This window comes from Guillardia theta (genome assembly GCF_000315625.1).
Source record: "Guillardia theta CCMP2712 unplaced genomic scaffold GUITHscaffold_24, whole genome shotgun sequence".
NCBI lineage: Eukaryota > Cryptophyceae > Pyrenomonadales > Geminigeraceae > Guillardia > Guillardia theta.
In genome coordinates this window covers 484,826-504,373 of record NW_005434650.1, presented here as the reverse complement: position 1 = coordinate 504,373, position 19,548 = coordinate 484,826, and the positions used below count along the sequence as shown (strand labels likewise).

Here is a 19,548-nt window from a genome sequence, read left to right as displayed (position 1 = left end):
TTTTGATCTCTTGCTCTACATCCAGGATGCCTTGCTCTACGAGAATTCGTCTCTTGCTCAAACAGCTCTCGATTTCTTTTGGCCATTACTCAATATGATGATGATAAATTGGTGACAGCATCCGAAAGATTTTTTTCAATCCACACTGTTCGTGGTAATGGACGTGTTGGAATGAATTTCAAAGGTGATGGTAGACTAAAGCAGTTTGAGGTTGTCTCATCATACATCCATTATCATATGACTAGCTATAATGTACAGAGGAAAAGAATTTCAGATGTTCAGAAGTGTTGTGTTTGAAAATGTTCATAGGATGCTTCGCTGCCAAGAATGAAATTAAGTTGAACATCGGGACGACTCGGTCTGGCCCGGGCCCGGATGAGATTCGGATGACCTGGATTTGAGCGGGGATGAGGTAGCGATATCAGTCCAACCAAGGTGTTCATGGTGACCGTAGTTCAGAAGAGGGAGGGGGGGGGAGGAGGAGGAGGAGGAGGAGGAGGAGGAGGAGGAGGAGGAGGAGGAGGAGGAGGAGGAGGAGGAGGAGGATGATAGGGATAAGAATAGGGATGGTCAGGGTCATCAGAACTATGATCAGGATGAGGAAGAAAGAAGTTGAGGACCGGGAGGGATGTTAAGGTAGAAAGATTAAATAATTCTCCAGGCAGAAGAATGATAACCGTGAGGTAGGGAGAGTATGGATATGGCAGGTGTGATGAGGCATGTAAGAATTCTTTATTTTGAGGTTGACGTGGAGATTGAGTGGGAAGGATAGACACCAGAGACAAGGACTGTCGCATTAGTAGTAGAAGGAAAATGTAAGCTGGAAAATGTTCCATGTTCCTTGGAGATGCTGTAAAAGTTCTCTGACCCTTAGCTTCCATCCCCAGCGGAGCAGGAACGATCGTTTCTTCGAAGTATGGCTATCGACATAGCAGCAAAGCTTCAAGACTTCGATCGCTTACCCGCAACGGCAGAGAGCAAGTCCGCCCTGCTTGCCGCTGTTCCGCTGCCCAAGTTGCTGGAGCTGCTCAACGATGCCAATCATGTCGAGCTTGTTTCCAAGTGTCTCAACAAGCTGTTCTCAGAGAGCTCTCAGGAGGACCTCAATGTCCTCAAGCAGCAAGGATCGGAGTTGTTTCCTCTAGGTCTTCAGCACCCCAGCGATGTTGTGCGGAAGTCCACTATCAAGCTAGTGGAGAAGCTCATGGGGAACGAGGGAGACCTCCTATGGCTACAGGAGAGAGATATAGTCTTCCTGCTCGTCAAGATGCTCTCCGACGAGAGCATCCAGATGTCTTCTGCCGCCTCCTCTGCTCTCCTGAGAGCCGTGGGGCAGCCCAGTGGAGTGCGAGTCGTCTTCAACGAGCGCCACGTCGCGCACATGAGCAAGATCATCTGTGACAGAGAGCAGGCTGTTGTCGCTTTCCGAGTGCTGGAGTTCATCTGCACGGCGTGGAGGAGGAGGGAGGACGAGACGGAGGTCTTCAAGTCAACTGGAGCCAAGGATCAGCTGGTTGCAATCATCCACTCCGACGACATATTGCTGCAGCTCAACGCGGTAGAAGTGATTGCGCTGTTGCCTTCGCATGAGATCGGCAAGGTAGCGCCGCGTTCCCTCTTCCTCTCCTCTTCCTGCTCCTCTTCCTGCTCCTCTTCCTGCTCCTCCTCTTCCTGCTCCTCTTCCTGCTCCTCCTCTTCCTGCTCCTCTTCCTCTGTCCCTCTCGCCTGCTCACTGTCCTTGTTTCTTTCTTGTGCTCCTCTCCCCTCTCCTCCCTGCCCCAGTCTCCTCTTCTTCCTCCACCTTCCCCTTTCAACCTCACGGGCTCTTCAGGAACTTCTCGTGCACCTCCTTCAGGTAGCTGAGAGCACCCTGGGCAGTGGAGCAGTGCCGGCAAGGTTGCTAGAGGCATGTGCGAGATTTCTTGCAGGTCGAGGAGCGTTACTAGTTCTGCTCTCCTCCTCCGTCCTCTCCTCTCTTGTTCCACTCCATTCTGCTCTGCTCTACTCTGCTCTACTCTGCTCTACTCTTCTGTGCACTGCTCTGCACTCCCCTTCTCCACTTTTCGCATATCTTCTTCTTGCCCGTGTTTCCTCTGCTCAACACTGTCTACTCTCATCCCGTTTCCCTTCCTCCCTCTCCCCCCTCACTTCCTCCCTCATGACGATCGTTTGGCAGGGGAAGTTGAGTCCTCCGCAGAGTTGGAGGGAAGGTTCTGCGAGACTGTGAGCCAGAGAGCAAGAGGAGAGGTAGGAGGAGGGCGGAGAATCGGCTCGAGCGCTGACGACACTCGCAAGAGTTCGAGCGTGCAAGAGCAAGTCGACATGCTGAATGTCCTTTCTGTACTGAGCTCCTCTCCCCGAGGGTTGAAAAGTGAGCAGCAGACTGTCCCTTGTTTCCTCTCCCTCCCTCCCTAGTCTGCATCCCTCCTCCTTTCTCCCTTCGCTGGCAACTTTCCTCTGCCCTCCTTTCTTCCATCCTCATCCCTTTCATCAACCGCTCCTGCTGCCCTTGCCGTAACTTTCCCTTGCTCTTTGTCGCCCCCCTCTCTCCTCTCCTCCTCTCTCCTCCTTTGCTCCCTCTTCCCTTCGGTGCCTTCTGACCCTCTTCAAGTCTTGGTGAGGAGCAAAACTCTCCCCTCCGTCTGCCGGGGCGTCTCATCAAACCTCAAGGTCGCTCGTGCCCGTGACGTGCTCGGCCTCACTCGCCCCGCAGAGCCAGCAGTCGGATCTCAAGCTCGCAACTCTCTCCTTGTGTGTGGAGGCGATCAGGTTGGAGGGAGGGAGGGAGGGAGGGAGGGAGGTCGACGAGGATAGTTGATGAGCAAACAGATCGGCAAAGTTTGCTGAGGAGGAGGGAGAAGCGGCGTCGACGATTTTCGCTGAGGGGCTTGGGGATGTGATGGAACCTTTGATCAAGCTGGCGAAATGTCCGATCCAAGAGGAGAAAGTGAGGGAAGGAGGGGAGAGAGGCCGAGGAAGAGGAAGAGCGAAGATGAGGAAGAAGGAGACGAGGTTTGAGGCAGATCATAAGGGAGGAGGAAGGAAGGAAACCAGTTATGGATGGGAGGAGGGGGAAGTCGAGGAGGAGGAGGTGGAGGTGGTGGATTGAGCAGCGACAGGTGGGAGCGATCTGCATGTTTAAGTCGATGGCGCATCACGCTTGGGGTGTGAAGAAACTTTTCTCTCACGGGGATTTCCTGGCGTTCCTGCTGGACAGAAAGGCCGAGAGCAGCAAGCGAGCGCTGGATGAGAAGGTAGGGGAGAGAAATCGAGACTCGCGATCATCCTTGCTCCCCCTCCTTCTCTCTCGTCCTCCTCCTCCACTTCCTCCTCCTCCTCCTCCTCCTCCTCCTCTTCCTCCTCCCTCTCCACCCTCCTTCTCTACCCGTACCACCACCACCACCACCTCGTCCTCGTCCTCGTCCTCGTCCTCGTCCTCGTCCTCCGCTAACTTTTTCTTACCTTCTCAGTTTGAAGTTGCCAAACTCGTCCTCTCCCACCCGCAAACTTCAGAAATCCTCGGAGCCGGTCAAGGTGAGGAGAAGCTTCTTCTTACCCTGTAGCTGACGTCGAGTCAGTGGAGATGATCTCGAACTTCGTCGCCAACGGCGCTTACTACACCCAGCAAGGCGCTGGAGGAAACCTGATGCCGAACGTGGGAACTATGGCGCTCTGAGGAGGAGGGCACATGTGCTGAGAGGAGCGTGATGAAGCAACGAGTTGAGAGGGGAGAGATCTTGAGGAGACTTGGTGCGAGTTTTTGGTGATATTGAAGTGATGCAAGTGATTGTCGAGCAAGTGAGAAGAAGTGCGATGGGGAAGTGCGATGGGTGATGAGAAATAAGGATGGCGCGATGATGTACAAAGACGAAAGCAGATGGATCAGCAGAGGACATGTGAAGTTTGAAGGTTTCGGGCGGAAAACAACACGTCTTCATGAGAAGATTTGTTGAGAAAGAATAAAGACTCAGAAGACAAACTTGGTCTCCTGTCTTGTTCGATTGCCGGCGATCATGCGGTCCAGAAACCGAAAAGACGATCTCACTAGAGTTTTCGTTAACTGCAAACACAACCTCATCACAACAAGGCAGAGAGTTTGAGAAACGATATAGGAAATTTTCTGTCTCGGCGAACTGAACTCACCAGTGGGTAAGGTTGGTGTAAAAAGTGATGATAGTGATTCTGAAGGAGCAGAAAATCAACATCTCTTGGCTAGAAGGAAAGACATGAAGACCATACATGCGAAGGAGGAAAGAGCCATTCATGTACAACAGACAGCGGGACCTGCGAGATTGTCACAAGACCAAGTGTCGTCACATCCGAGAGCAACCTTGAGCAACCGACTATGGTCGTCGTTACACCCGTATGTGAAGAGAACAAACTTGTTTCCTCCGGCTTGGACGACTTCGAGGCCGGACAAAAAGTTGTTCTGACCCTCGTTGTTAAGGAGGGGGAGCTGCGAACGCAGTCATCACGAGTTGAGGTGCTTCTGAGAGCAAGTGCGATCACCTGGCGACTTAAGGCGAGAACGCTGAAAGGTCTCTCATTGTCGAAGGCGAAGGCAAAGTTGAGATATCTGCCGGAAGAGATCAGAGATGGCGATGAGCGCAGATGACAAGACAGTCAGCAAAGTGCACAAACTCCATTGCTCTTCATGTTCTCCCCTGCCCTGCCCTGCCCTGCCCTGCCCTGCCCTGCCCTGCCCTGCCCTGCCCTGCCCTGCCCTGTCCTGTCCTGCTCGTTCTCTTTATTTGTCTTGTCTGCTCGCGGCCTCACCTTCCCTTCTTGTCGACCGTATGAAACGCGGCAAGGAAGTAGCAGGACGAGTCGACTGACATCACGACAGTCAGACGAAGACCGTCAGTCTTCCTCCTGCTACCTCCATCGCAGACAAGCACTGCGTTGCTCCCTCCGTGAATCTTGAGCTACGGGAATACAGTGAGATGAAACCCTCCTCCTCCTCCTCCTTCTCCTTCTTCTCCTCCTCCTCCTCCTCCTTCTCGTACCTTCTCATGTTGCACTACTTGCGCGAACGCAGGAACTTCTGTCCGTACAATGACCTATCAAGAATTGTAATGAAAAGGATGGGAATAAACAGAAGAAAGACGAAAATGAGGATGAGGAGGATGAGGAGGAGACGACTGGGGACCAGGAGGAGGAGTGAGGAGGGTAGGAGGAGGAGTGAGGAGGGTAAGAGGAGGAGGAGGAGGAGGAGGAGGAGGAGGAGGAGGAGGAGGAGGAGGAGGAGGAGGAGGAGGAGGAGGAGGAGGAGGAGGAGGAGCACAAAACGCAATTTCATTCACCTGAGTTGAGGCTTTGCGAGAAGATTGCCGGACGACGATGTAAGGGTGGAGAGATCGGATGTAATGGACCACTCCCTTCACTTCAAACCTGACAAGCATCTCATCTCCTCTCCCCTTCCCTCCCTTCCCTTCTCTCCTCTCCTCCCCTCCCCTCCCTTTCCATTTCCTCTTCCTCTCCCCCTCCTCTTCCTCTTCCTTTTGCTCTTCCTCGCATGTCAAAGTGACATCCTCGTATCACTCACCTCATCCAATTCTTCTCGATCTCTTGACGCTCAGCTCCATCGAAACTCAACTGTCAGTCAATTCAGATGCAACCAATCCTTTGCCCCCGTTTCCTCCAGCACCTGTTTGGTCTCAAGTCGGTTTTCCTCAGCAAACACAATCGTCTCGTAGAATTTCCCGTATGATGTCGGATCGGAACAACGAGGAGGAATATCTGCTGAGCATGAGAACTGGGAGAAGGTCAAGGTTGTCAAACAGACCTGTCTTGCCTCGATGCCCTGGGACGAACGAAAAGAAAGTGATATGCATCTGCGAATCTGACGTGCCGAACTGAGGGATGGTGGTAAGATTGAGAGAGAACACAGGACAGGACAGGACAGGACAGGACAGGACAGGACAGGACAGGACAGGACTGGACAGGACAGGACTGGACAGGACAGGACAGGACAGGACAGGACAGGACAGGACAGGACAGGACAGGACAAAATGAGACATCGTCCAATCCACATCTCCTGACATCTATGACCGCCACATTCACCACTCTATCGTTCATCTCTCCCTCTCCTCTCTTCATCTGTTTATCTCTTCGCCTCTCCGTCTCCTCGTCTCCCCTCGCTCCTCTCCCAACGATCATCTATCTTCACACCTGGATCCTCGGATCCTCAGGGCCTGTTGAGAACCGCAGCGTCGCCGAGTTGTTGACAGGATGACGGAGAGGAGGAGGAAGACAAGGAGTCCAGATCGAGCTGTTGAGATTCATGTCGGCAGGAAGAGGAATGTCAACCTGAACATCAAACTTCAGCTTGCAACCTTGACAGTCTTGTCGTTGTTTGCACCGGATGTATGGGAGCGAACGTGTTCCAGTGGGTGTCTGTGAGTTTTGAGACGGAGAGCACTCCGACTGTGACAGGTTTGAGAACAATGAGGGCAAGGAGTGAGGGAGGCGGACAAGGAGGAGTGAGGGAGGCGAACAAGGAGGAGGAGGAGGAGGAGGAGGAGGAGAAGGAGGAGGAGGAGGAGGAGGAGGAGGAGGAGGAGGAGGAGGAGGAGGAGGAGGAGGAGAGGGAGAGTGAGGAGGAGGAGGAGACAAGAAAGAAGGTAATGGTCGCCATGGTGGCAGAAGAACTCAATCTTGATCATCAACACATCTCAACCTGCAATTCGTGAATTCCACTTGGAAACAGAAAGAGCGACGTCCTCTGCCTTTGACACTTTCCTCGAACCAGCCTTCCTCCTCCTTCTAGATTGAACTTGATGCCTGTACCAGGAATGAGGGCATACAAAAGCCTCAACTGTAACATGCAAAATGGTGCTGCCGAAGATGGGAGAAACAGATCAGAGATATCAGTCCACGGATGTTTGTCTTGCAGTGTGTCAAAGATCAAGACAACAAAGCAACACAACAAGTGATGTTTACATGTACAGGGATTCAGAGCAATCAGAACAGGTTTGCAGATAAGAGATCAACTCTTCGCTCTTCTCACTTCTCCTTGTCTTCTCGATGAAGCCTTGCCGCCACCCACAGCACGTCCGAGTCCTTGGGATCGACCGCAATGGAGGGGTTGATGACCTTGTGGTTCTGAAGCGAGGAGGGAAGTCAGTCAGGAGCAAGTGGATGGTGCGAGAGAGGAAGAGGAAGATCGAACAACACGCAATAAGACAACAAACATAGAAAGATTGTTGCAGGGGGAAGGTGAGTGAAAACTAACACATCATCACGAAGAAGCACAGAAAAGAGAAAGGCAAAACATGAATTTCAGGTTGTCAAGGTGAGAATTGAAGGGAGGTCGATTCGATATACCAGGCCCTTGTTCTCCCAATCCCAGAAAGCATCCTCTTCATCTTGCTGCGGGATCTGCACTGTGATGAGAGACAAACACTTGAAAATGTTTCAACATAAAACTCTCAATGTCATTGCAATGATTACGGGCAAGAGGTGTTGATTTACAAGATCAAAGACGAAACATCACCTGCAGATCAAGGCGGACATCAACGATCCCTTGCTCGTAGATGATCGCGAAAGGCGTCTGCTTGCTGAGAGAACCTGAACATATTCTTCACAACTTTGCCATGTGCTAAGACTGCTTTCCCTCCCTCCCTCCCTCCCTCCCCTCCCCTCCCCTACCTCCCTCCCTCTCTCCTTCTCTACCTCCCTCCCCTCCCTCCCTACCTCTCTGGAACAAATAGTTCTTCCATGGATCTGGGAGGACTGAAACGGCAAAGAACAAGGCGAAGGCGGAGGCTGAAGGATCGTCGGGGTCAAAGTTGAGATAAGAATCTAGATGTGTTGCCTGCTGCAATGTAGACAATCTTCGAGAAAACTTTATCTGAAGTACATGGAACCTGGGAATTGAGAATCGTCATGGTAAAATCATCACAAGAGGGAGGAGGAGAAGCAGGAGCAGAAGCAGAAGCAGGAGCAGGAGCAGGAGCAGGAGCAGGAGCAGGAGCAGGAGCAGGAGGTGTTGAGCAGGAGCAGCAGCAGCAGGAGCAGCAGCAGCAGCAGAAGCAGGAGCAGCAGCAGCAGCAGCAGCAGCAGAAGCAGGAGCAGCAGCAGCAGCAAACATTGACACCAATCTCCACCTGTATGGTGTGATACGAGATTGCAGCCAACACAACCAGAAGGAACCAGAACCCGAAATCCGCCTGATGGACGTCAGCAGAAAACTTGACCGATTCTGACAAGACCTCGTCTCCTCCCCACAACCAGAATACAATGTACTGCAGTCGGCAAGAATTAGTGATCATGTCAAACATGCCAGGCTGCCACTGACTTGCAGTATGTAGATGCAGTAGGAAAACTTGCCCAGTGATGCCATGAACTTGGTCTTGAAGAATCTGAGCAGAGATAGAAGCGATGGACAAGGAGGAGGAGATGCAGGTGCAGCGAGTGCAGCAGCAGGTGAAGGAGTGGGAGGGGAGCAGGAGCAGGATAAAAAGACAAGAAGTTGAAGAAGAAGATCAGAGAGAAGCAAAGATGTGAGAAAAGAGAAAACAACAAGAAGGAGAGAGAAAGGACAAGTCAAACAAACGTTCACTGACCTCGCAACCGCATCTTCCTCTTGCGACAACCCGATCAAGATCAAGCATTGCAGCGGTGCCAGCCCGCCGAGGCGACAGAGGAGCTAAAGGAAGTCAAAGGAAGGGAAAAAGAGCGCGAGAAGAAATGAAGAGAAAGGGAGAAATGCGGACGAGTAGGATGTATACCAGAAGGAAGAGCAGGAGGAGCAGGAGCAGGAGCGAAGAAACAGGAGCAAGAGCAGGTGTAGGAGCGGAAGAAAAGGAAAGAGAGGTAGAAGGAGGAGCAGCAACAGCAGCAAGAGAAGGAGGAGAAGCACGATCATAGGCACGTAGTCCTCTCACTTTGCTGGCAGGAGGACGGATAGCAGGGAAGCAGAAGACGACGAGGAGGAGAGAATATCCTATGAGCGACCCTCTGCGCCACATCCATGGCACTGAACCTGATCACGAATCAGACCTCCCTCCTGCCCCTTCCTCCTTCTCCTCCTCCTCCTCCTCCTCCTCGCTTCTCCTCCTCCTCCTCCTCCTCCTTGTTATCCGTCGTTTTGTCCTCCACCATCAACTCATCATCATCATCATCATCCATCTCCTCCTCCTCCTCGCTTCTCCTCCTCCTCGCTCCTCCTCCCTTCCGTTCTGGTACTGCTGCCCTTCTGGTTCCTTCCTCCTCCCCTCATGTTTCTTCCCTCCCATGTCCTCCCTTCTCACCCTGTTGCTTCTGCCGCACGTAGACGATGGCCAGGATCATCCCCGTGACGTACATGTGGAAGTAGCAGAAGGGATGGAACCTGTGAGCAAGACAAGCAGGACAAGATAACACGTAGAGAGCGAAGAGAGAAGAAGAACAGAGGTAAGAACAGAGATTTCAAAGAGCAAGAGAACAGGAACAACGATGGAGATTTGACAATACAAGCCGACAGAGATAAGAAAGAGATGTCAGGTCTCGTAGCTGATGTGGTGAGAACTGATTTTGTCACTTGAGCACGACGACCAGCACGTCAGCCCAATTCTCGAATCGCCCCCACTGCGAACATCGTCGTCGTCATCAACACCATCATCATCGTCATCGCCATGAATAACGACGTTTTCAATAGCAATCACACAATAAAGGAAGAAATCAAGAAGAACGAGGAGGAGACAAGTCAGAAGCTCCACAACAGCTCGCTCAAGTCACCTTGTGATATTTGTACCATTCCAATGGGGCCCTCAACAAGAACGGCAGGACGAAGAGGAAGATCCAAGGAAAAACAAACAGCAGCGAGAGGAGAAGGCGAAGCCTCTGAGCGAGAAGCTGGCATCAACGACCATGACATCCAAGGGGGTCAAGAACCTTGGTATCCAGCAGCAGGAGACGTTTGAGCGTCGTGTTGTGCATGTACCAGAAGGGAACGATCGAGCTGAGAAACCAGCACTGGGACTGTCGGAAAACGACAATCAACCGATTGAGAGCGAGAGAGAGCGAGAGGAGAGATGGAGTTGTAGAGAAGTCATGTTGAGGTTATGAAAAGACAGGAGGAGTTGTTGACGAGACAAGAAGCGTTCTCCCCTGCTTACCTGCAGGCTGTGCTCTGTCTCCGAGGGGAACCAAGATTGAAGCAAGAACATCTGGATGATGATGGAGGAGAGGGAGAAGGAGCGAAGAAGGTTGTGAGAGCCGAGCGAAGAGATCAAAGAAACTGCAAATCCTGCACAATCACGTGGAGAGGTCAAACAAGGACCATCGTGATTTCTTCGAACAACACAGTGCAAGGATGAAGACAAAAACATGCAAGGATATACACCAAGGGCACAAAAGACCTGCAGAACAAACAACCAGGAGGCAGGAAGCAAATCGAGAATGAGCAGACGGGACAGTGAAGTCAAGCAACACGCATATCACCAAAGATGTAAAGCGGGTAGACAGCAGCCAATCGCTTCCACACAAACTGCAGAGGATCGAGATCGTCGGCCCTCGACCTCCTCGTTACCCTCCCGAATGTCAAAATGTAGCCGGACAAGAGGAAGAACCAGGGGACCCACGTGTATCCCCACTGCAGCAGGTATGGATGCGAGGAGGAGGAGGAGAGGCGGGAGAGGTGTGTACCAACGACATGCAAAGATGCGATGAGACGAGCTCCGCTGATCGCCTCCAACCTCTCGCCCCCTTTTCCTCTACCCGCTCCTGCTCCTGCTTCTGTCCCTGGCGTTGACGAGGATGATGCTGCACCATCGGCATCTGACTGTTTGCTAGATTGCATGGGAACCGCACTTGTCAACGAGTCATGTTGCGACTTCTTGGTTCGTCTCCCAGCTGATCGGAGGAGCTGCAGCAAGCAGGCAAGGTCGATTTCTTCCATCTCACCTGCATGCAGCACGTACACCAGCAGGAGAGCGAAAAGGAGGAGGAGCCCGTGCCTGAGCTCCAGCATCCTGCGAGAGATGGTGGGGACGGATAGCTTCTTCATCACCTTCAGCGAGATCGTGCTCTTTGACATGATCAGCCTTCCCGTCCTCCTGCTCCTCTTGCCACTTATCACTTCACGGATCACGCTGCTGCCGTCTTCCGCCGTGATGTTGTACAAGCTCACATCGCATCTCCTCCCTATCATCGTCCTCCAGTCCCCTGAAGGCCCACATGAGGAGCTCCACGATGAAAACTTCCCGCAGACTTGCTTTGCCGAGCGTCTCCTTGACGCGATGCCTGGAACTGGCTCTCCAGCTCTCTTCCTTTCCTCCGCCCCTCCCGCTGCTCTTTCCTCTCCTTCTCCCTCCCCTCCTCTGCCTGTCCTCGTGTCCTCGTGGTCGCAGAGTACAGACAGGATCCTCTGCATCCCCATGATACCAGCCTGATGGCTCGAATGAGCTCCTCCCTGCTGCCCGATGCTGACGCTAGACCAGTCAACCATGAAGACTGACACCTCCTCCTCCTCCTCCTCCTCCTCCTCCCTTCCCTCTCCTCCCCCCCTCGCACTACTGCCTGACATGTGCCCCTCTACCACCATCTCAACGATCCTGTTCAGCCCTTGTCTGCAACCCAGCGCTTCTCGCTTCCGGCACGCGTGCCTGCTGGTCGGCATGTTGCCGATGGCGATCGCCGACACGCGCATCGTCTTCATCCTCCTGATCATCCAGTCGATGTCCTCCATGTACAGCCGAAAGAGCTCATTCGTTGTCCTCAGCGCATGCAGCGTGCGGCTCTCGCTCGTGTTCAGCCCCCATGCTCTCGACTTCCCGTCGAACCCGTTGAGGTACCACTGGCCCACCTGCACGTAGACGATGGGAGACGCTTGCCGATCCCTGCTGCACCTCATCGCGTCTCTGAGCTGCGTGACGGCCTCATGCGCGTACTGCACAGGGATAACCGTCAGTCTCCATCCTCCTGGGACAACAGGGGCGTCAGAGAGGTTTCTGTCCCCGCTCTTGTAGACAACTCTCCCTCCTCCATCGAAGACAACATCCAGCCTCATGTAAGCGAAGTTCACGAAGCCAGGGACCGTGTGAAGCGGCTTCGAGCAGCCTCCCTTCTCCGTCCAGCAGCTCATGTTGTACCATTGCGGACCGTTGAACGAGTCCGACAAGGTTGGGTCAAGGGACGACAACCAGCTCAGTCCTGCCATGAAGGTAAGGCGGGCAGACTGTCCAACAAGCCAGGAAGCTCACCTAGGTTGGTCACTCCAGAGCTCCCCAGCATGACAACCCAGCTGTCTCTCAGGCATCGTGCTGTCTCCCATCGATCGTAGAAGTAGTACAGGCAGTCCTGGCTCGAAGGGATGAACGTGCTCCCACAGTCTCTTTCGTCCTCTGGGCACCACTGCACCCAATCTCCCGGCTGCCAGCTACCCACGCACGCTTGCGGGCAGGAGGGAGGAGGAGAGGAGGAGCTGTTTGGTGTGCGGGGTGGGCTGATGCGGAAGGAACTGTCACTCAGCTCATGCGAGCGGTAGAATCGGCTGCACTCAAGCTCCTCCCAGCTCTTCACGTCGGTCAAGCTGGTGAACCCGTGACTCCGACTACCTGCTTTCAACTTTTGATGTAGAATGCTACATAGAGCGAGCTTGTTCCTTCAGAACAAGTCAATGGTGCTAGTCGAAACGAAGTTAGATTACCTGTTCCGCCAGCGATTCACCAATGACCATTGAAGGAACAAGAACAGATTTGCAGCGAAGACGAAGAACCCAACAGTTCGTGTTGATACCCCAAGATATTTCCTCATCATACTGTCGTGACATTCGCTCTGAGGTTGCTCGTTCACTTCGATTGAGACTTCCGTTCACTCCAAGTCGCACAACCTTCTCTCGTCCCTTACCGCAACGAGCACAAGGACTGTGCCGGGAGAGGAGAGCCAAGATGGATGTCTCAGTGTTGAACCATGCTCTCACTCTCCATGTTCACCGTCATGCTCGCACTTCTCCCCCTCTGCGCTTTCACCATCGCCCCCCTGGCCATCCCGATGCCGTCATTCTTTTACTGATTGAGAACCTTGTGAATGGTCACCCACCCCTCAATTAGACAACCAACAGACGTGTGACCCCGTACTCAATAACTTTGACAAAAGTACCCTGATATGTTGTACCCTATCCTGTTCATTCTCCGAAATTTGTGGTCAAAGTTACGGGTACTTTTGTACCCCTACCCACTTTTTGAAAGTACCTACCCTACTAAGTCCTACAACCTGTCTACATCGGTACCCGTACCCACCCAAATTGTCGTCGACCTGCCGGAGGACCCTACGTTTTACACATGGTCATTAAAAAAAACAGTACTGATTCGGCCCAAAAAAAAGAATAATTTCCATCTGATCTGCGGGCCAACCATTTCACCCAGACCTGAATTGGTACAAATATTTAGTTAAAAATACCCTCCGTCCGACTACGATGCACATCGCAGTTGGTGGCCATGCAGCGGATAGAAGGCAAGAACGCAAGATCTATGACGCACCATGGGGAGAAACACAATCAACATACTAGTGGGTAACATGTTCTGCATCCTCACCATGAAGAAGATAAGAGCATGCCGAGAGGATTGCCCTATGTGCAACACGAGGCACAGTTCCAACAGCATCCAAAAAATCCCGAGAACGGTATCAGAGGGTGTTCACGTTGTCGACAAGCTCTCTTTGACTCCAACTTGACAGATTTAGAAAATCGTTCAAGTCTCACTGATGCAATTTTTTTGAAGTTGTTGCATTTCCTGCAAAATTATGGGCAAGCAAATGTAGAGATCAACAACACGAATGATATGTTGCTTCAAGTTGCTGCCAAGGATTTGAAACTAAGCCTTCAACTAATCACCTTCTCTCAAGTACGAGACAGGTTGATAGTGCTAGGCAACCTCTTGGGACAGACAGCAGAGAACTTCGAGAATGATTTTTTCGTTTCTTCACCTTGTTTCAACAAGGAGATCAGGGGAAATGGCATCATGATGAGCTCCAGTTGCACATGGAGATGGAAAGACTTCGAAATCAAGTAAATAATTATCAGAAAAAGCACAGGTCACTGTATGAGCGTATTGCATGTTGGGCTACCTCTGATAATGATACTGTTGATCAATTACAACAAGATATACAAGAATATCACTCTAGATAATCAGCGAGCTTAGTGCATTAGGTGTTTAACAAAATACTGACATGCTACCATGTAGTTCTGCAAGATATCAACATTCGAGAGTAGACAGGAACAATGATGTGCCAATTGCAATCTCACACCTTACAGACACAATTTGCGAAATCTTCTCTTCATTTACCTCAGGATGCAGACCCGATCTTATCCGAAAGATTCTTGCTGGAATCTTACGCCTCCCATGGAATCCAATGCTCCCACCAGTCAGTGACATTGTGACATTCAAGGTGAGCAGTGCAGGGATCAGTGGACATGGCCGTGGAGGAGAGAATGGGATAGGAGAGGAGAAGGAGGGAGGGGAGGGGAGCAGACAGAAGTAGAGGAGAGGGGCATTGTGTGAGCCAAGTGGACACATCCCGAGACCATTGACAAGAATATGTCATGATGAGGAAACAAGTTGATGAAGAAAGGACTTGTATCATGCAATCTGTTGGTCAGTCACAACCGTGCTTCGACGCCATCGAACATCTAGATAGCAGCGCTTCTCTAGTCCTTTACGAGGCGACATGAGAGAACGAAAGCTCTCGTTGCCAATCTGGACTCAGCTTGGAGGACTGAGGTGATGCTCGTGAGAGTATAAGGATGAAATCCCTCACTGCTCAACTAAAACGAGAGACTTGGATGGGATCGAACGAGGATGGGTCAACATGCAGGGCGTTAAGTATCCGAGGATGGGTCAACTTGCAGGGCGTGAAGTATCCGAGGGTTGGAAGTTGAAATGCAAGAGGCCAGCGATTCCATTCGAGTAGTTGATTCAATCAGGCTGCAGTCGCAACTTCAGTATTTACAGTACAAGGCGTTCATGGAGCGTCGAGGTAATTCCAGCTGGACACGAAATCGCCGTATTGGGGTGTCTGAGGACTAGGTCCATCCCAGTACCTGCTTAGGGGAGAAGAGTGATGAACAGTTGAACTGAGGGAACAACAGGAGTGTCTTACCATCCCCACATTCTACAGGATGGGTTGTTGTCTACGCCAACGCCATCGACTACACACTTGTTGAGCATCGTGACATTCTGCAAAGTAACGAATGACAGTCAGGGTGTAGGAGAGGCAGGAGATGTCAGTGGATCAAATCCAAACTCGCTCTCTCAATGATTGGCTCTGAATCATCTTCTGAATGAACATCTGGATAATGAAACAATAGCACAAAAAACAGCACAAAGTCCAGAGTAAATAGAGTGCTCTTGCAATCTATTCTTCATGAGCTCCTTGGTTTGCTGCTTTGCTCCCCTTGAGAAACCGTTTCAATTTCAATCTCTTGCCTACCACCATATCTGCAAAGTGCATCCCACCGCTTCACTATTTGTGGCTGCTGCCTTTCAAAAGAGATGGCGGTTGCTATACCAATCTCCTGTCATGCAAGACCTTCTTTGGATCTGTTGAGCACTTTCGCATCCTCAAGGCACCCTTTAACTCGTCTTATCCTCTTCCTGCCCATGCATTCTCAAATCTTACAGCTCCATATCATCCCTCCTGACCTATGTGTTCGTTCTTTTTGTTCTCAACATCCTCTCAGTCTCACCCCTCATATTCCTCTTTCATCCTCATTCCCAGTGTAGCATCTCCTCCTGCTCCTGCTCATGATCATGCTCCTGCTCCTGCTCCTGCTCCTGCTCCTCCTGCTCCTCCTCCTCCTCCTCCTCCTCCTCACCTGTGGAAACACATACAGCAGCATGTCTGTGACTTTTCGCTCTAGATCACCCCCACCCCCGTTTTTTCACCTTCCATTGTACTAAAATACCCCACCAATTTACCTTTCAAGTACCGGTATGTAGATACCACCCACAAATCCTTGGGTGCTTTCTGAGGCGGGTGGGGACAGTTGATGGGGGGGTGGGGGGGGGGGTTACAATTGGGGGTACGTTGTGTTCCTACACCCCCCCTATTTCTCATAGTCTAAAGGGGTGATAATGGGGGTCAGGGGTGGGGTGGTAAGAATTATGGAAGAGCGCGGATTTTGAGTATGGGCAGGCACGAGGAGGAGCGGGCGGGGCAGCAGCGGCAGCACTGTGAGGAGGAGGACATGCAGCAGGAGTATGAAAATGATGATGACACAGGGAGAGGAGAAGGAGGAACTGATGGGGAAGGATGGATGTAGGCAAATGGAGTGCAGGAGCAGGAATGTTACATGGTTGATTGATTTGTGTATAGATAGAAATACTACAAGTGAAGTGCTTTCATTTTTCAGTATGCTCGGGAGAGCAGTAAGTTGCGGATGAAGCCAAAGAAGCCAAAGGAAATTGTGATGGAGAGAGAAATTTGAGTATGAAGACCTGCAAAGTGGAATGTTGAACATGATGGAGGGAACATCGAAGGCAAAGCAGATGAAGCTGTAGCTTGTCTTGGGCAGGTTTATAAGCTGAGGAGATTTGTAAGGACTTACAGAATGTTGTTTAGAGAGAGAGAGAGAAGTCAGACGGGGATGAGGAAGGATTTATGTGAGGAAGGATTTATGTGAGGAAGGATTTATGTGAGGAAGGATTTATGTGAGGAAGGATTTATGTGAGGAAGGATTTATGGCAGAAACAGAAACAGAGGCATCGAGTCATTCAAGTAGACCCAGCATCTATTTGCACGAACCGTTTGGACTGCAAGCGCATTGCCGTGAGCTCGTTTGCAATGATTGACAAGTCACCAGGTTCTCTGAGAAAGAAGTGGTGAGTGGTACAGACTCTTCAAGTCCTCTCCGTGCGGAAGGAGAAGGACGTCATGTTCTTTCACGTGAAGAGGCTGTCGAAGAACCTCCAGATAGAGCCAAAGTATTATGGGCCCAGCCTTGCGGTCGTGATCAAGCAGAGGCTACAGGATGAGGTCGATCTTGTCTTGCTTGCTCCACCTGCCCCTGACGGTCTGTCTCAAGGTTGAGAACTCTTGCAGCGAGCGATATGGCATCGTCTTGAAGGTCTTCAACATTGACGTAGACAACCTGGAAGGCAAGATCATGCCCACGGGTATGCATCCGGGAGGAACGGCTGTCTTCACGGTCCCTTATGACGCGATTGTCTTCAAGCCCTTCAAGTATTCGTCTACCTCTCGAGTGACCTTCTTCTTGACTTGGCGTTGATAGAGGAGAGGTGCTCAATGGAGTGGTGAAGAGCTCGGCCGCCCAGGGTCTGTTTGTGCAGTGCGGCCCTTTGCAGGTGAGACAACATGAGAAGAGATGATTTCATGAGGCTGTTTGAAGGTCTTCATCGCAAAAGCAAACCTGGCGGATGATAACAATGGGTTGGAATGGCGCGGCGACAACACTCCTCCGTGCGTACCCGCCTCGAGTTGCCGGCCAGTGATGCTGCTGCTGCTGCTCAGGTGTTGGATGTCACGAGATGAGCGAATAGTGATCGGAGACAAGACCCACCTCCGGTTGCGCATACTGGGAACGAGAATTCAAAACGACATCTCCCAATGTGTAAGTCCACTGTGCTTCGAGAAGGGCAGGGGAAGACTGGGGGAGGGATGGGGGTGTAGCACCCAGTGACGTACTTGCAGAGTGCAGTAGGGACAATCCTGGACGACTACCTGGGCCCGATCGACTAAGGGGAGGGGGCAGCGACAGAGGGAGTATCTCAATTTTCAAAAGTTATAAACAGCAAGTTCAAAGTTCATGCCCAGAGAATCTCAGGGTTACGGCAGAAAAACTTCATCAGTCCTCCAGAAATTCACCGATAAACTTCCAACCCACCAGGACAGCGACGAGGATAACGCTCATGCTCAGGGCCTTCGCCACCCTCGAGGTCTCGGTGAACAGGATGTAGGTGACGAGCATGAATATCGAGGCAAACTGGTAGACGGCAGTGGAACCCAGCTTCTGGTAGATGAAGGCCCAGAAAATGTTTCCGATACCCGCGCCGAAGGTGTAGTGGCACCAGCTGATGGCAGATTGAGTCACCACGAAGAAGCGCGAGTCCACGTTCACAGTGGCAGACTCCACGCTTGCGGTGGTGAAGAGTGCGAACAGTGCCCCTTTGACAGCTGAGAGGACGAGGAAGGCGTAGACCGTCTGCTGCGTGACGAACGAGTAGAGGAACAGCACGACCGCGAACAGGAGCATGGTCCAGTTCTGAGTTTCCATCAGCCCGACCTTGTCCAGGATACTCTTGCTGAACCAGAACGCTGGCAGCGTGCCGAAGATGATCACCCCGCCCACGGCCCCGATGAAAGTCCTCCCGGTCTCGAACTGGTCCTCCAGCTGCATCACTGTGATGGTTGTCGGGACCACGTAGACGAACCCGTAGATGAAGTTGGAGAGGAGAAGATCCCTGACGACCCTCTCCTGCAGGAGTTCTCGATACCCCACCACTGCCGCCCTATCGCCCGTCGCCCCTCCAGCGTCACTTCCGTCCCCTCCCCCGGACTCCTTGTCGAGGGCCTCGAGCTCTGAACCGTCATGGGGCGATGGCATCGTGTACTGCAGGTAGCAGAGAGTCATCGTCAGGCAGGCTCTGAACACGTATGTGCACAGGAAGATCACGCCGATCCCAAACTTGTCGATGAGCACTCCTCCCAGGAGAGATAGCCCACACCAAGACACAGAGTAGAACATCCTATTCTTGCCGTATCCCTCCCTGCTCCTGGAGGAAAGGTCCGCTATGATTACATCCACCAACGAAAGCCCCGCTGAGAGCGAAGCCAGTGCGATCCGCGCCATGAACAGCACGTAAAGGTCCGACTGTACGCACCTCCTGTAGATCTCCATTGAGAAGATGGACGCGATCAGCGCGAGGGAGGAGAACGAGAAGAGCTGGTTCTCTCGATCTACCACCGTGACGTCAGCAAGACAGTTCAGGGCACCACAGGGACCTCACCTAGTGTGCTCTGACGATCAGCAATAACCGCCCAGAGCGGCTGCGCACAGGCCTTGACGAGGTGGCCGACGGACTTCAACATGCCGATGTGAACGGGACTGATGCCCGTGGACATGAGCCAGATGATGGAGTACTTGTTCCATATGACCTTGCACGCTCCGTTCTGGAATGCAACGACCCTGGCCGCCCATCGGGCATCTTGCGCATGTGGTGGGCGGGAGGAAGGAGGGTGGGGGGCTGAGGAATAGGAGGAGGAAGAGGAGGTCTTCTCTTGAGAAGAATCGATAAGCCTGTGACGGTTGTCCTCGACATCGATCTCGATCTTGAAAATCGACTTGTGGTGTTTCCTGTCTGTTATCCCCTCCTCTCCCGCTGGATGTGAAGGAAAGATGGAAAACTCTGTTTGCATGCTGGGGGTGGGGTGCATGGAGAACCAAGAGGTTCAGGAGGAGGTTATGTCATGGAGCCTAGCTTCAGAGCAGGGAATTACTTGAAATCTGTCATGAATCATGGTTCAGCAATGAAAGGCGACATCGGGCACTCTAGGATCACATCACACGTGAAAACAACTGAAGAAAAAGAACTGAAGAATTTCGGTCTT

General features: G+C 52.0%; 4 protein-coding genes across 4 annotated transcripts; 2 read left to right on the top strand and 2 right to left on the bottom strand.

The window, feature by feature from the left end:
- Positions 1-916: 916 nt before the first annotated feature.
- On the top strand, positions 917-3,676 carry GUITHDRAFT_175561 (26S proteasome regulatory complex, subunit PSMD5; the record flags this gene model as incomplete). Its single annotated transcript, XM_005834865.1, has 10 exons — positions 917-1,600; positions 1,832-1,928; positions 2,177-2,247; positions 2,296-2,371; positions 2,612-2,670; positions 2,714-2,769; positions 2,830-2,947; positions 3,120-3,254; positions 3,471-3,534; positions 3,579-3,676. The coding sequence occupies 10 exons, from the start codon at positions 917-919 to the stop codon at positions 3,674-3,676; spliced, it is 1,458 nt and encodes a 485-aa protein (XP_005834922.1).
- Positions 3,677-3,967: 291 nt separating this feature from the next.
- Positions 3,968-12,741, bottom strand: GUITHDRAFT_137224 (hypothetical protein; the record flags this gene model as incomplete). Its single annotated transcript, XM_005834773.1, has 30 exons — positions 3,968-4,060; positions 4,144-4,182; positions 4,240-4,284; positions 4,331-4,456; positions 4,510-4,576; positions 4,777-4,831; positions 4,880-4,925; positions 5,007-5,060; positions 5,304-5,391; positions 5,546-5,595; positions 5,648-5,739; positions 5,786-5,855; positions 6,172-6,309; positions 6,362-6,426; positions 6,680-6,783; positions 7,010-7,095; positions 7,327-7,404; positions 7,496-7,569; positions 7,696-7,816; positions 8,109-8,246; positions 8,300-8,363; positions 8,568-8,650; positions 8,889-8,986; positions 9,255-9,334; positions 9,524-9,570; positions 9,877-9,963; positions 10,101-10,231; positions 10,426-12,135; positions 12,186-12,586; positions 12,632-12,741. 30 exons carry the CDS (start codon positions 12,739-12,741, stop codon positions 3,968-3,970), a joined length of 4,440 nt encoding a protein of 1,479 aa, XP_005834830.1.
- A 4,113-nt stretch (positions 12,742-16,854) lies between these two features.
- On the top strand, positions 16,855-17,679 carry GUITHDRAFT_106397 (DNA-directed RNA polymerase II subunit RPB7; the record flags this gene model as incomplete). Its single annotated transcript, XM_005834772.1, has 6 exons — positions 16,855-16,956; positions 17,006-17,163; positions 17,213-17,285; positions 17,330-17,400; positions 17,452-17,551; positions 17,632-17,679. The coding sequence occupies 6 exons, from the start codon at positions 16,855-16,857 to the stop codon at positions 17,677-17,679; spliced, it is 552 nt and encodes a 183-aa protein (XP_005834829.1).
- Positions 17,680-17,785: 106 nt separating this feature from the next.
- Positions 17,786-19,062, bottom strand: GUITHDRAFT_106396 (hypothetical protein; the record flags this gene model as incomplete). The annotated part of the gene is made up of 2 exons (XM_005834771.1): positions 17,786-18,897; positions 18,948-19,062. 2 exons carry the CDS (start codon positions 19,060-19,062, stop codon positions 17,786-17,788), a joined length of 1,227 nt encoding a protein of 408 aa, XP_005834828.1.
- Between the last annotated feature and the right edge of the window lie 486 nt (positions 19,063-19,548).